Source organism: Apteryx mantelli, chromosome 13 (assembly GCF_036417845.1).
Source record: "Apteryx mantelli isolate bAptMan1 chromosome 13, bAptMan1.hap1, whole genome shotgun sequence".
In the NCBI taxonomy this organism is placed as follows: domain Eukaryota; kingdom Metazoa; phylum Chordata; class Aves; order Apterygiformes; family Apterygidae; genus Apteryx; species Apteryx mantelli.
Window position 1 is genome coordinate 3847272 of NC_089990.1, and position 13534 is coordinate 3860805.

Sequence of the window (13534 nt, forward strand, 5' to 3'; positions counted from 1 at the left end):
AACTGGAGCAGTGACATTCGTAGTGGTATAGCTGACTTGAAGATCAAGTCACTCAATGCCATTGTAAAATCTCCAAGTTGCAGAGATCTATATATCCCTGGGTCAGTTTAAATAGTCAGTTACCTACAGCTTTAATCTGGAAATATCCTACAGCTTTAATCTGACTTGGTCCAACTTTGACTTCCAGCCTTTGGAGTCCTCTTGTGCGTTTGTCTGACGAGTCCTTTGCTATCAGATTTTCTTCCCTTATAGGTTTTTGAGACAGGTCGTGTCATGTCTCCCCACTTCTTTTCAACGAATGAAACAGATTTATCACTGGAAGGTGTCTTCTAAGCCATGACTGATTCTTAAAGCAGTGGGATTCTTGCATTACCTTGCTGGATATTTTTTTATTTTTGGGCTGCCAGGCTGATGAGTAGGAGCTCGGAGAGCTGCCTCTCCAAAAACAGTAGTGAATAATGACATGCTTTCTGCTCCCTTCCAGAACATTTTGACTAGGCTGAAACCTGGTCCCTAGCAGTATGCTTTGTTTGCTGGAGATTCTTCATAAATTAATGTTCTTTTAAAAGCAGTTAGCCAATCTGTAATAAATGTTTGCAGTGTTTCAATCTGGAAAGCAATAAACTGCCACATGCTTTAGTAAACTCAGATCCATCACAGCAATGAAGTTAGCCCTTGCCATATTTGTCACTCAAGGTATAATATTGTTAATGAAGATCTGTTGCGTAAAACCATGCTGGTAAGGCATTATGTTATTTCCTTAATGCTTTATTGATAGAACCATGTATCGACCTCTGTTATTTTTGTCAGGAAATACTAAGTCAGGTGTTACTGCTTATTTGAAATTTTGGCACAAAAATAGGAACTTTCTTCAGCGTTCTCTGTTCAGTTCTTACAGAACTCTTAGATAAGAATTATCTGGTGTGTTGATCTAAATGTTTTAACTCTAATATATATTGTTTAATGTCTTTCATATTTCAAATGCTTTCTAATATCCAAAAGAGAAAAAAGGTAAATCCTTTAGCCTTTGAAGATCTGAATCAATATCCGTTGACAAAAAAGTCTAGGTTAGGTACCCAAGCTGCTGCCTTTCCTTTGGTTGAGGAAGGCAGTCACCGTGTAGCTGTGCTCTTCTATGGGCAATGGAGACTTCCTAAGTATCCACTTCATTGGGAGGGAGTAGCAACAGGATTTTTTTGTTTGTTTTATTTTTACTGTCTGATTTAATTAAATACTTGTTGGTGGCTGCTCATTTTTGCAGGTAGACCACGTTCCCCTGCTGATGGTTAACTGAGTCAGGACACTTGTAACTGCATAGATCTTCCATATCATACAAACAGCACCAGCGATGTCCTTAATAACCCATATAAAGTCTCAGCTAGTCACTTGTGGTACTCGAGTGTGCTGTGAGAAGTGTCTCACTCTGAGCTTCCTGCTCTGAGAGAAGATTCGTGTCCCCCCCCAACCTCCCCTTGGCGGAAAGGGTAAGTCGGGTCTGGTTGTCTACTCATGTTGGATTTGTGGCCAGCGCTGTGTTCATGCTGGCCCTACACATTCATGAAGGGCCCTCAGCAGACCCGTCAGCTACTTGGAAACTCTCACATGCTATCTGAGAAGCACTCTGCTTCTGTTTGTTGCGCCGAGGACTTCACAGTCCTTGAACTTGATCTTCCCAGGAACAGCAGTTACTGAGTGTTCTGGAGAGGATGGTGCCCAGTCCAAAGTAATGAGCTTCCAGATGTCTGATTGAGCAGTCACATCTTCTGTAAACGTGCAGGATTTCACCACACTGTCTCCTCTCTGTTTGGCTGAGTTGTGTTCCAGCATACTTTCCTTGCTGCCAGATATGTGGCTAGAAAAGAGGAAGATTTCAGACTGAGCTGTGACCAGAGCCCAGTAAGTGATCTGTGCATTAGTCCTGGAATAAAAAAGATGATGACACGTGGTGGATCATTTCAGCATCTGCCAAAACCAGTAAGCTATTACTCCTCTGTTAGAGGTAGTGAGAAGAGATCAGGAGGAAAAGCACACGTTCAATTGGCAGCAGAACTCATTGCGAAGTTCAGCAGGAAGCCCAGATGATTCTGAAAGTCCCGGGTGAACGAAAGAAGTTGGTTTTCCTCCCACAGGGCCGCCTTCTTGATTCTGGTGGTTGAAAGCCACTGCAAAGACTTCACTGTCAGGGGAACAGAGTTGCAGTGATGTGTAGAGACTTTCCTTGCTTTCCCACCCAAACTGCATGTCAGTGCCTCCTGTTTAAGTCCAGCCTCAGCACTACTCCGTCAGCTTTTCCAGAATGCTATAAATACGTCAAATGTTAGCATCTATCTGTTTCCGTGTCTCATTGTCATGGAGCTCTGATGCAGCAGGTTTAAAGCAAACAAAAGGAAATGCTTTTTAAAACAAAATGTTACATTGCAGAGCTTATTGCCAATGGAATCTGTGGAGGTCCAACATAGAAAGTGGTTTGAAAGGGGATTTGGCAAATTCATGGCAGATTTGTCTATTAGAGTCTTAACAATCATAGCCCCAATGCAACTCAAGCAAAGCCGTTCTTCAGCTCCTGATTGCCATTTGGTTGGATGATGTGCTGAAGAAGAATCGTCCTGTGTCAGTGATGTTTCCTGTATTCTCTCTCCAGGTATCCATTCTTGGTGTCAATAGAAAACGGGATATTTGAATAGATGGACCTTTCATTTGGCTAACTGTGGCAGTTCTTAGCTTTGCGCAACCTAAGAAGATGTTTTGAACTGTTCGCTAGAACGCATGAGCTGTTCTGCCGGGGGGATTCTGGCAAAGCTGATGAAAGCAAACAGGAATTTGAACACGTGGGTTCACAGGAACACGCTGTGCTTCCAACTGGAACTTGCAAGTGAGTGGTCTTACTGTGGACTCTTAGATCTTCCTTGTCCACATATCTGTCCGAACCACGTAGCAATATTTTGGAGTTGATTTAATCAGCAGAATACTTGTTCTCTTTAAGACTGTTGTGTTTGTCAATGTCGCTGCTATTAGGTTTATCACAGTCTTATCTTGCATCGTAATGCTCTTGTGGCCAAAGCTTGAAAGCAGCGCTGAGGTATACGTTGTTGAAACTGGATGCTTTTGATCTGTCTGCAGAGCACATGTGAGCAGAATGGCAAGTCCTCCTCCCCATGCTTTCATGGACTGTTGCTTGCGTTGTCCGGTAGTGGGGAATGCCAGCATGGATTCCTTACGCTCCACAATTTTTCCCGGGGTCTCTTTCTGCCAAGTGAAGACCGGGCCAGCTGAAAGTGGCAAAGACTGTAGGAGTATGACCTCTGTGGATTCACTGCAGACTTGTGCAAAGTATCTGAAGGCGAATTTGAGGAGTATCTTAGTCCTCCCTTAAGTACACTTATAAATATACTTTTCCTATTTGTCTGAGTCGCTTGACCTTTCTGCCACTTATTGTTGTAAGGTCTGCTGTCTTTCCATACAGGCGTGGAAACTTGGCCGAGGCGTATCTTTGAGAAGGAGGTATTGTTTAATGTTCAGAGAAGCAGAAAAACGTGTTTATCATCTTGGAGGGATTCTCACCTGCTTTCAAACCTTTATAACTTCTTTCAGATGCCTTTATTTCACTTTGTTCTTCTTTCTGTTGGCCACCCTAAAATACATATTAGCTATCACATTGATCTGGAATTGGCTCATTCTAGAAGCTTTGCCTACTCTGTAACTAAAGAAAATGGAATAACCAAAGTCTTCATTGATGAAAATTGCTGAGAATCTCTGAAGATCACATCTTCTGTGGTTTCTATTTGTGACTGTGAGGACAGTGCTTATCTACCATTCTGAAATAGATAATGCAGCTATGTTTTTGGATAAAAATAAGAGGTAATGACTTTGAGCTCCAGCTGCAGGTATGATTTCCTAAATTCCTGCTTAAGTGAGTTTCAGAAGGTGGCTACATTCTCTATCCAAATATTTCCTATCTAGTTCTGAGTAAACCATTTGTAAGTGTGACTTTTCAGTATCATCTTTTCAGAAAGAAGGATGTAGAGAAGGTATTGATCAGCCATCACCAGTGAAATTATTTCAGGCTTCCTCCTTCATTTATATAGATGAGAGTTATGCCCATAGTAAGCCCCGATAGATTGGAATACTGAGCCTTTTGCTTCAGGGCTCAAAACATACAAAATTTAGCATTAGAATGACTCTTAACATGGAAGTGGGTTGGTGCCACATCTTTCAATTCTAGTGTCTTCCCTGTAGTGTCTAGTTACAAGCTGCTTTGGGGACCTGATGCTACATCATGTCTTATTCTGCCTGACCACTTATGGTCTCCGACTCCCTCTTTCTTCCCCTCTTTAGATTTTTCACCCTTTCTCTGCAGGGATATAACTCATGATTAGCCAATACAGATGTAAATGCTTTTTTGCCTCATCTCATGGTCTTGCCTTTTCTGGCGTTTGATAATGTTGACCTCACTTGGGCATGAGGAGCTGGGCTGTGATGTTTTTGTCCCTCTGATGTTAGCAGTCAGCACCACCTCTTTCTGTGCGAGTGCTCTGTCTGTGCAGTGCAAAGTCACACCAGTCTTTTTTCCTGACTCTGCATTGCACACTTAGGACTATTTTGCTACCTTTTCTTCCTCTCAAGACTGCTTCTAACATCATGGGCTTTCCCACCTTTCTTTGTGCCACTGTCCAGAATTCCCCCCAGTTCTACCTTAAGTTTTTCCACTTCTTCTGTGTCTGAGTATTAGCCCACATGGGTTTGGGGCTACACTATAACTATAGTTATAGTGTAACATGGGTTATTTCTGTCCTCTGACAAAATTCCTACATCTTGTCATCCTGTGTCCCTTTGGGATGGTGCCTGGTTCAAGGTGCAAGCTACAGAGCAAACAAGGAGTTCTTTCAGCCTCTGTATGCTTAGGAGAAAAGATGCTTTTAAAAATATAAGATGAGTTAGCTACATCAGAACAGCTCAGAAGAACAGGATAAGCCAGATTATTTGGGTCAGGTGAGATATAGGAGAAGGCAGGGAAGAGGGTCCTACACACCACAGAACAGCTATGTGAAGCCTTCTAAATAAATCCTTGGGTCACTTCTGATACCTGGTGTCCTTTACGATAGCAGGTCTGTTGGCCATGCTGTGTAGAGGCATGTACATGATATAGAGAGCTTCCAAAGGTTTGCTGCTGTGTCCCATGCCTGCTGTTCGGCTTCAGAGGTTTGTAACTTCCAGGGTAGGAGTGATTGACTTTTTGGTATCATGGTTTTTGCTAGCAGCCTTATGGGGTCTTGTTTTACTCCAGTGGTGTTCAGAAGAGTGGGCAATGCCGTATTCATGCACTGTGTAACACTGCTTTTCATTAACTTGCGAGTCTCTTTCTCATTTCCAGTTGTCATCTTCTAAATGGATTCCAGTGAATTTTCGGGATCTTTGGACCCCCTGTCCTTGCCTGACAAACCACTTATTGGTAATCTCCCTGCTGACATGGAGTTTGGGGAAGATCTCCTGGGCTCCCAAACAGCTTCTACCCAGGAAGTTTCAGTTCTTCAGCCCCCTGACTGGGATCAACCCAAGCAGATGACTGCAGATGGGGACTTGGACCTTCTAGTGAAAGCAGACAGCCTGTCTGAACTAAACAAGTCAAATGATCTCGATCTAGATAAGCCTAGTGTCTTGGACATGCTGGAGAAACCTGGTGTCTTAGATGAGCTGGATAAAACTGCTGATTTGATGGAGCTAGATAAATCGGGGGATCTGGATGGGCTATATAAGGCACATTCTTCCCAGGATGTGGAGGATGGGCTGGGGGACTCCTCTGCCCTCACTAGAGAAGCCCTTGTTCCAGAAACATGGAAAGAAGGGGAAGACGCACCAAAAAGTGATTCTGGGGACCTAAAGGATGATAGTGCTGCTGCTATTCCTGCACTGTCTGATGACAATGCCCCTGAATCGCCCCCACAGCCTGTTCCTGACTCAGAGGAACTGAGCAGTGCCCCAGCCACAGAAGAAACCACAACACAGTCCTCGAGTCTGCCAGTGTCCCCCCCACAGCTCACTCTTAAACAAACCAAGAAGACGAGGTTGAAGGCACCAAGGAAAAGCTCACCTGTGCAGAGGGAAGGGCTGGCAGTGGAAGTGGGGCTGGAGCTGAGCCCAGATAACAGTGCTGCAGCCTTGCCCCCTGAGCACATGGATGAAAACCAGACAGAGGAAGATGATGATAGTGGGAACAACTCTCTTAAAGAGAGCAGCATACTGAAGGCACAAGAAGCTTCGCCACCAGCAGGTAGGTAGTTATCTCTGCAGAACCCAGCTTCCTCTTGCTCAGTAGACCACCCTGCTGCACATCTCTGAAGTTAGAGGCTGTTTCGAGCTCCAAGTTTTCCCAAGCTAGAAGCTTGCCCGCTCAAGCTGCTGCTGTGTATCAGCTTAGTTCACCCTCCTGTTCACTGGAGTCATTATAGGAAATGAGTGTCACCGGGAGAAGATGTTTCCAGTAGGCAAGGACCCCTGCCCAAGCTGGCCGTCCTTGGGAGAGGTTCAGTCTCTGCAGTCAGAACCAGCTGAAGGCAGCATTGCAGCTGCCCAGCATCCCCCCCAGACCCTTGAGACCCTTAAGGTCTCCCCCTTAAAGAACCTTCTCCCAAGCTGTGTGTGTGGCTCTCTAACTACATTTGATGGGTTTGGAAGCTTTTGTGTGTTTGAACACCAGCAGAGCTGTGCTCATTAGCTGGGACTGAGACTTCCTAGGCAGACAGGCCCAAAGAGTGGCCGCATTTGAGCAACATCTTTCCTCTTCTGTTGGAGAAAATCAAGGTACTGGAGTCAAGCTTTCTTCTCCACTTCTGTTGCAGGAGAAGGCCTGTCTGGGAAGGGAAGTGAGCAGCCAACTGAGAAGGTGAGGAGAATGCAGTCGAGTACATACTCTACAGGAGTATTGAGGTTGTCTGTCTGTTGCCAAACGCGGTGAGGCACCCTGGCTGTCTCTTTGCCCCTTTGGGCAGGAGTGTGCATGTCTCCTGTGACAGTGGTCCCTGTGCACTGCCACTGTGCTGTACCTGTGGCTTCAGTATGTCTCTCCCTGCCACCCCAGGCTGGAACTTCATTCTCATAAGCCTGCTTCCCCTTCTCTGCCCATCTTGCTAACTCTGGTCAGGTGTCTGTGGAGTTTTATCCTTTTTCAGCCTAGCTATTGTGAAAGCAAAGCCCAGAAGTTGGAACTCCACCATGATCTGGGATATTTATCTGTGGTTGTCCCAGCAAATGGTTAGCTTAAGTGTTTTCTGAATGTCTTCTAGGAGCAGAAAAGAAGTGAACGAGCCAGAAGATCAGAAACTGCCAGGCCTGAAACTGTGAACTCCTCTGAGAGCAGTGAGTAACGAGGGCTGGCCAAAAGGCTGGTCCGTTTTTCAGCCAGAAAGCAGGGCCTGGGCCCAGTGTGAGCAGGCAGTTTGTGATGCGAGTAGGATGGACGTAGGAATTCTTGAGCTTTCATGCAGACTTTTCTGTTATGCAGGACAGGTCCCTTCACCCCTGTGGATCTTCATATCAGGGTATTTGTCTTGCTTCCTCAGGTCACTTAGGATGAAGAGAGGGTTGGTAGTATTTTTACAGTGGTTTGTAGATACCAAGCACTGAGTAACAGGGTGAGAATCTGGGGAAATTCCCCGTGAAATCCATCTTCCATTTCCTCAGCCAGGAACTTTGTTCCTTTGCCCCTATGCCTGGAGGAGGCTGAAGGAGGGTGGTAGTTTGGGGACTTTCCTGCTGAAGTACATGAAGTCTCTGTCCTGTGAGATGTTGAGTGTCACACTGCCATTCCCTAGTACATGTCTGTTGCTCCTTCATTGTCCACCTGTGCAGCCTGTGCTGGAGAAGTGGCTGGTGAACCAGCTTGTTCCCTTTAAGGTCTATTGGTTCTTGGAGGGATTTTTGCTGTAAATGTTCACACTTTAGGCTTCTGCTCAACCTTCACTTCCTAGAGAAAAATTGTGCCCAAGTCCAGTTTACTTAAAAGATATTCTGTTGGAACTGGAGCCAGGAAGTCTTTAAGTGTGCCTTTATCACCCCACCCAGGAAGGTACAAAGCTTGTAGTAGGTATCCAGAAAGGTGACCCCAGAAAGCCCTACCATGTCTCTCATGGCTGAGGTGTTGTCTCAGTCCCTAACAGGGAATTTCTGTGTATGTTCTCTCTGTTCCTTTGCAGTTCCAGTCTCTGATGAAGACTCAGATGCAATGGTGGATGATCCTAATGATGAGGATTTTGTTCCTTTTCGTACCCGACGCTCAACCCGTATGTCCTTACGCACTCAGATGGCTCAGCGAGCCGCCCGCTCCACTGTTACCAAGATGACTTGTGCCAACTGCCGGACCCCGCTGCAGAAAGGCCAGACTGCCTACCAGCGTAAAGGACTCCCTCAGCTTTTCTGCTCCAGCTCCTGTCTCACCACCTTCTCAAAAAAACCACCTGGCAAAAAGATATGCACCTTCTGTAAAAAGTGTGTGATCGTTCCCTTCCCTCAATGTTCTTGACTCTCACACTTGTGATCCCCTTCACCTGCCCCAGAGCCGTACCCACCAGTCGCCATCCCTGTCACCCTCACGCTTCCTTTGTCTGCCACATCACTCCTGTCCTACTTCCCTATGTCTTTCTTCACGCACTGCAGATCCCATCCTCCTTACTCCCGCTTCACATTATTGCCCTTCCCTGCCTGTCCCTAAGCCTAATGCACCTTGTCCCTGCCTCCTCTCGGAGCAACCTCCTGCATGCTGCGCCTTCGGACACTGCTCCTCTGGGTTGGACAAAAGCTGCTACGAGACAGCTTCTGCCACCCTCTTGCATTGCAGCCTTGCGTCCCATCCCTTCATGGCGGGACTGGTGTGTTCCTGCACTAATACATCCCTTCCTGATCCCTAGGGAGATCTGGAACACCAAGGACTCTGTGGTTGCCCAGATCGGTTCAGGCGGCTCTTTTCATGAGTTCTGCACCTCCGTCTGCCTCTCCCTCTACGAGGCCCAGCAGCAGAGACCAGCACCTCAGTCTGCGGAGGCCTCGGACACCAGCCGCTGCAGTGTCTGCCACAAACCCGGCGAGGTAAACAAAGTCTTTGTCTTTTCTGTGTCCAGGCTGAGGTTCTTGGCTCTTCCTTGGCCCAATGCAGGGCATTTTCCAGGTACTCTCATGACCTGAGGCCTCAGTTCCTGAAGTGGTTTGGGCTCTCTGCCAGGTTCTTTCTTGTCTACTGTGATCCAACCCTCATTCCCAGAAATAAGGCTTCAGCTTCCCCCCACCCTGCAGCCAGTTGCCTCCTGCCACGCTGCTCTCCTGACCGCTCTGCCAATTTTTGGCGAGGAAGGCCGGTTGAGTACACAGTAGCTTCCAGGATGGCTCTTGCCTGAATTTGTTAGCATAGCAGCCCATCCTCCCAAGGGCTGTGGAAGTGGTGCACGTGCATAGGAGGGAGGCCCGTGATGGTCTGAGGGAGTGACAGCAGTGATGTCTCTGCAGATCCAGCATGAGGTCAGCAATGGGAACGTAGTGCATCGTATCTGCAGTGATGCCTGCTTCACCAAGTTCCGGGCCACCAAGGGGCTGAAAACCAACTGCTGCGACAACTGTGGACTCTATATCTACAACAAGGGCTTGCCCCTGGAGTACCTCTTCCATGAAGGCCAGCAAAAACGTTTCTGCAACTCCACCTGTCTCAACAGTTACAAGAAGGTGTGTGGAGTCAGCTGCCTGGGGCAGGGAGGTCTCCACGGGCACACATCTCCTTTGCTCGGTTTGGCGCAGGACACTGTGCAACAGCAGACAGCCTGAACCCTCTTGGCCTTTTGTTGCTGTCAAAACATCTTAAGAGATTGCTGTGGAGAAACTTTGAAACTTAAGCAAGTATACTCATTCTGCTGGGGCTGTGACCCAAGGGCCCATCTTTGACCCAAGCACAGGTCAGACACTTGATAAGCTGGACTGTCCAGTGACGTTGGTACATGGAGTTAGCATGGGCTGGCTTCTTTTGGATGTCTACCCAGAGCTTGGCTGTATCTGTTCCTCTGTGGCCTGAGTAGGCTTCACTGAACTGTCCTGATGGTATTGCCAGGTTCTGCGTGCCTGCCAAGTGTCCCCAAGAGTACGTGCATGCCCTTGACAATGTGAAGCTGAGGTGCCAATGAGCAAAGGCAGCTTTTCTCTACCGCCAGCTACCTGAACCTGTGGTCTATGAGCTTGGCTCTCACGTCAGGTGTCCATGTCCTCCCAGCAGGAGAGCCACCCTGCGGTGGATGCAGTGATGGGGTGGGGTATGAGGCAGGCGGGGGATAGGACCTCGCCGGGTGCGATGGGCTCTCTGACAGCTCTGTTCTGCTCTGCTTGCAGAAAAACACTCGGGTCTACCCATGCATGTGGTGCAAGACGCTGTGCAAGAACTTCGACATGCTGCCCAACGTGGATCGCAGTGGCAAGATGGGCCTGTTCTGCTCCATTTGCTGCACTACCTCCCACAAAGTGAAGCAGTCAGGCTTGGTTGGTAAGAGCACCCACGTACAGGGATTCAGTTAGCTTTCCACTCTAACTCCTTCTTTTGCTTGTGGTTGAGACTGGAAGGAAGGCATGTTGCTCACATGGGAAGGTGTCTGGGGAGGAGTCCAGGGAGATAAGTGGAAAGATATTTGGAGAGGGAGGCACCCTTGCAGCACATAATTATTCTAATGCTGAGGGGTGGTGTCTGTTGAGAATGCAGGAAGCAATGGTAGTGCTGTACTGTGCTGGCATTGCCCTTTCCGCTACATGGAGCACTGGGGTGTCCAGGAGTGGGAATGGTCTCTGCTGACTGGTGCAAGTATTGCAGGCTGTTTTGTCCAAATTCCTGTAGAGCCAGGGTCACTTCTTTGAGCCACTCTGCTCTCCATCCATGTTTAACGTTTCTGTCCTAGCAGAACTTGGTGCTCTTAGTTTCCTGGAGTTCTTGTCCCTTCCTTTCTGGTTATAGCTTGACAGACTGAGGATGAGTGAGTAGCCTACATGCCATCCTCAGAATCCAGTCCCACGTCCTGTGCTGCTGCCCTCACCGATTCCTGTCTGTTTCATCAGGTCCCCCTAGACCCTGCAGCTTCTGCAGAAAGAGTTTATCTGAACCCTGCTATTACAACAAGACAGACCGGGTTGTCTACCAGTTCTGCAGCCCCAGCTGCTGGACCAAATTCCAGGTACTGAAATATCCTTCATGCTGGGCTGGGCCCTAGAGCCTCCTGCCTCTTTTCACACTTGGCACAGGCTGCAGGAAGGTCTCTGCTGGAGCACCTGAGTTCCAGTGCTCGTAGCTGCCAATTATTCACTCTTGGCCTTACCTCCCCTCCCCTCAGCTGGGATAAGCCTGGCTGTAGCTCTCTCCTGTCTATCAGCTTATACCCAGCGGGAGTGCTGTACAGAGCTGTGTTGCATGAGCGGTTGTGGGATACAGTGGCCTTACATGGGCACAAGCCTCGCAAAGCACAGTGGGCACCCGCTAGCATGGTGGAAAGGAGCAGAGCTGCCCTCTGAGCCAGGGATCACCAAGGAACAAAAATCTCCCAGAACATGTCTAGAAATTTAAAATCAGCAGGCCTGGATACATCACATCTAGTAGTCCTTAAAGGCTTGGCTGACGGTTTTTATCTTCTGGTGTAAAGTTTTAGCATATATGAAGTCTTCATGGTATTCAAAGGCAATTTAAAGAACAAAGCAACAAGCAGAAGGACCCAGGAAACTTAGGCCAGGACATGCATTGGGCAACTGAGAAAACCTGCAGAATCTAGAGGTAGAGATTTAGTTAAGGGCAGTTGCAGTGTTTTGGGTTTTTTTTTGTTTTGGGAGGTTGTTTTTTGTTTTTATTTTCTTTTTTTAATCCTTGATGTAATCCTTTGCTGAGATCACAAATCATGTTGGTAAGGGTAGCTGAAGAGTTGTTACAGCTGTAGACCTTCTTAAGGCACTTGAATTATTGCCACGTAAAAGCAGCATTATAAAGTATGAGAAAAGCCATGCACAACCTGGATTAGGAACTGTCTTATTGACAAATCTCAGGACACACTTGTGAAAGAAACCCTTGGAGGGAGTATTTCAGGATGGCTTCTTGGGGATCAGTATTAAGCCCAAAGAGTTCAACAGCTTCATCAGCAATCTGGAAATAAAGTCAGCATAAGTGTGCTAAAAATTTTGCGGATGAAACAAAAACTAGCGGAGTGTTAACTCATGTTGAGATCAGGACAGTCATAAAAAGCAGTTGGATTGCTTGACCAGATTGGCTCCTCGTAACAGGCACTTAAGTACAGGTCAGTGCAAGATCCTACATCAGCCTTACTCAAGTAATGTGGGGGTGTAAGGCCCATAAAGTAAGGATTTTGAAAAGGCTCTGGGATTAAAGCAGATAAGCCATTCAGCATGAGCTCCCCATCTTAAAACTATAGCAGAAAGGATTAGTTAAATTATTGGAAGTACTAGCAGGAGAGCAGGGAATTAAAGTTTGGGGGCCAGGGAGAAAAAGGACTGCTGAGAATGTTGAACAGATGGGAAGGATAGTCATCTGATGTCCACATTATTTTTAATGTTGAAGAAAAATTGGAAGTGTGCTGAAAAAAGCCACAAAAATCATTTTGGGGCTTGAAAAATGCGGTATACTTGCAGAGCACCTTATCAAAGGTTATCAGAAACAAAACCAAGAAGATGACTCTATTAATAAATCTATCACTGGGGACAAGACACCAAGTGCTAAATGACACTAAAACTAGCAGAGGAAGGTGAGATGAGAACAACTGCTTGAATTCTGAAGTTATGTTACCCTGAAATTAGAAACCAGGCACATGTGCTTCAAGAGCTTTTAGAGAAAGTCTAAGGAAAGATAGCAGAGTCCCCATCTCCTGGTGTTTTCAAATCCAGAGAGCTGGCAATCTGAAAGCTTGCTTACCTGACAAGGCTTGAACCCAGTACCCTTGCAAGCAAAGTGGAATTGCCCAGGCCTCTGTTAGCCAGGAGCTTGGTGCACAATCTGATGGACTGACTCTGAGCCACTGACCACGGGAGCAAGGGCAGTGAGGGCTGTGAGCGGTGGAGGAGGCAGGGTGAGCAGCAGCAGCGGTGCAGAATAGGTGCTCCTTGAGCTCCGTACACTCCCTCCATGCACTGTCTTTGTATTCTGCAGCGCACCAGCCCAGAAGGTGGGATCCACCTGAACTGCCATTACTGCCACAACCTTTTCAGCGGGAAGCCGGAGATCCTAGACTGGCAGGTGAGACCTTTTCCCCAGGGGCGTGTTGAGGCTGAGGGCAACCCTGGGGAGGACTGCAGAGCTGCTTCCTTTCCCGGTTCAAGGGTTAGAGCTCCTTCTGCACCAGCGCTTTGAACTGCTTAGCTATAGAGATGTGGCTGGAAACCATGCCCTCAGCATGATGTCATGTTCAGCAGGAGGTCAGCAGGGCAGAGCTAGGGCAGGAGGAAACCTCTTCTGCTAAGCTGCATGCCAGGAGAGCTGGGGACTTGGAGACAGTCTCCTCAACCCCACAGTCTTGCTCCTGCT

At 47.3% G+C, this 13534-nt stretch overlaps 1 protein-coding gene across 2 annotated transcripts in view; it reads left to right on the plus strand.

The window, feature by feature from the left end:
- The window catches only part of ZMYM3 (zinc finger MYM-type containing 3), a 30461-nt gene that overhangs the window by 4007 nt on the left and 12920 nt on the right, over positions 1 to 13534 (plus strand). For both annotated transcript variants that reach the window (XM_067303939.1, XM_067303940.1), the window contains exons 2-10: positions 5372 to 6268; positions 6837 to 6880; positions 7281 to 7353; positions 8190 to 8481; positions 8901 to 9078; positions 9493 to 9705; positions 10360 to 10510; positions 11074 to 11189; positions 13160 to 13246. In XM_067303939.1, the coding sequence (XP_067160040.1) occupies positions 5386 to 6268; positions 6837 to 6880; positions 7281 to 7353; positions 8190 to 8481; positions 8901 to 9078; positions 9493 to 9705; positions 10360 to 10510; positions 11074 to 11189; positions 13160 to 13246 (2037 nt within the window). In that variant the 5' untranslated portion in view covers positions 5372 to 5385. The remainder of the gene's footprint in view (positions 1 to 5371; positions 6269 to 6836; positions 6881 to 7280; positions 7354 to 8189; positions 8482 to 8900; positions 9079 to 9492; positions 9706 to 10359; positions 10511 to 11073; positions 11190 to 13159; positions 13247 to 13534) is intronic.